We start from the raw sequence: 1,271 nt of genomic DNA, 5'->3' as shown, positions 1-1,271 counted from the left end.
GAGGAGGAACTAAGTAGAGGAGGAGGAACTAAGCAGAGGAGGAGGAACCATGCAGAGGAGAGGGAACCACGCAGAGGAGGAGGAACTAAGCAGAGGAGGAGGAACTAAGTAGAGGAGGAGGAACTAAGCAGAGGAGGAGGAACCATGCAGAGGAGAGGGAACCACGCAGAGGAGGAGGTGGAACCACGCAGAGGAGGTGGAACCAGGCAGATGCTGAGAACCTTCTCAGGCTCCTTCATGCTCCTCACCTGCAGCTCCTCCTGCAGAGACTCGTTCATCTTGTTGATCTCCTCCACCTCCCTCAGCAGCCCGATGGGGGAAAAGAACTTGGGCCTGGAACAGAAGGAAGGAGGTTCAGGAGGAGAACCAGGACAGGCGTTGGGTGTGAGATGCTGGAGAAGCGGTACCGGTGTTTCTTCATGGTGAGGCTGTAGCCTGAGGCGGAGCACGGAACAGACGCCTTCCAGTAGCCCTGCTGCTCCAGCAGACCCAGGTTGGTCACCAGGACAGGAACGCTCATGAAGCGCCTGCACAGAGGAGCAGACGGTGAAGATCCTGAACCTCCACCCATCTGCCGAGGCCAGACACCATCACCTGCTGCAGGAGGTGAAGGCGGAGTACTCCATCCGGTGGGTGGAGTCCGTCTGAGTCACTCTGCTGGACGTCAGCAGGAAGAAGATCATGTGAGGGTTCTGAAGAACCGCCTTCAGCTTCTCGTGGACCAGCTTCTCCCTGAAGGTCATGTGCTGCTCAGAGTTCCTGCGCTGCCGGTACCAGCCCACCACGCTGTCCTGAACATCAAAGCTGCAGTCAGAACCGGTCAGAACCAGAACCCGTTACATTCTGCTCAACTGGTCGGTTCCTGAGGCTGTGGAGCTAAACTGGACCAGAAAGATTAACCAAAAGGAAAGACGTGGGGGCGGGGCTTAGATGGCATGGCTGGGGGAAAATGGCTGACAGTTGAGGCGCATGGAGAGGATATTCCCAGATGCTGCATTCAGGAACTGTTGGAAACTAGAAATGTCTTTAAAACATCATTAATATTCAATGTTTATCTGATTGGTTTTGAAAAGTAACCGGATCTAAACTCCACAGAGGATGTTTGAGGTGTAACTTCTTCATCCTTCCACTTCTCAAAAGGATGGATGATGAATGGGTGGATGTTTGACGGATGATGGGATGGGTAATGGATGGACACTCCCAGTGGGCCTCAGCAGATGGCCGCTAACACTGAGCCTGGTTCTGCTGGAGGTTTCTTCCTGTTCAAAGGG

General features: G+C 54.1%; 1 protein-coding gene across 1 annotated transcript in view; it reads right to left on the bottom strand.

Moving 5' to 3' along the window:
* The window catches only part of fam175a (family with sequence similarity 175 member A), a 5,920-nt gene that overhangs the window by 2,060 nt on the left and 2,589 nt on the right, over positions 1-1,271 (bottom strand). Inside the window, exons 2-4 of the mRNA XM_015393024.1 lie at positions 595-833; positions 408-527; positions 249-333 (exon numbers count right to left, since the gene is read on the bottom strand). Of these exons, the coding sequence (XP_015248510.1) occupies positions 249-333; positions 408-527; positions 595-833 (444 nt within the window). The remainder of the gene's footprint in view (positions 1-248; positions 334-407; positions 528-594; positions 834-1,271) is intronic.

Source organism: Cyprinodon variegatus, unplaced genomic scaffold (genome assembly GCF_000732505.1).
Source record: "Cyprinodon variegatus isolate N-32 unplaced genomic scaffold, C_variegatus-1.0 Scaffold621, whole genome shotgun sequence".
Lineage (NCBI taxonomy): Eukaryota > Metazoa > Chordata > Actinopteri > Cyprinodontiformes > Cyprinodontidae > Cyprinodon > Cyprinodon variegatus.
This window is presented reverse-complemented; position numbering and strand designations above follow the sequence as displayed.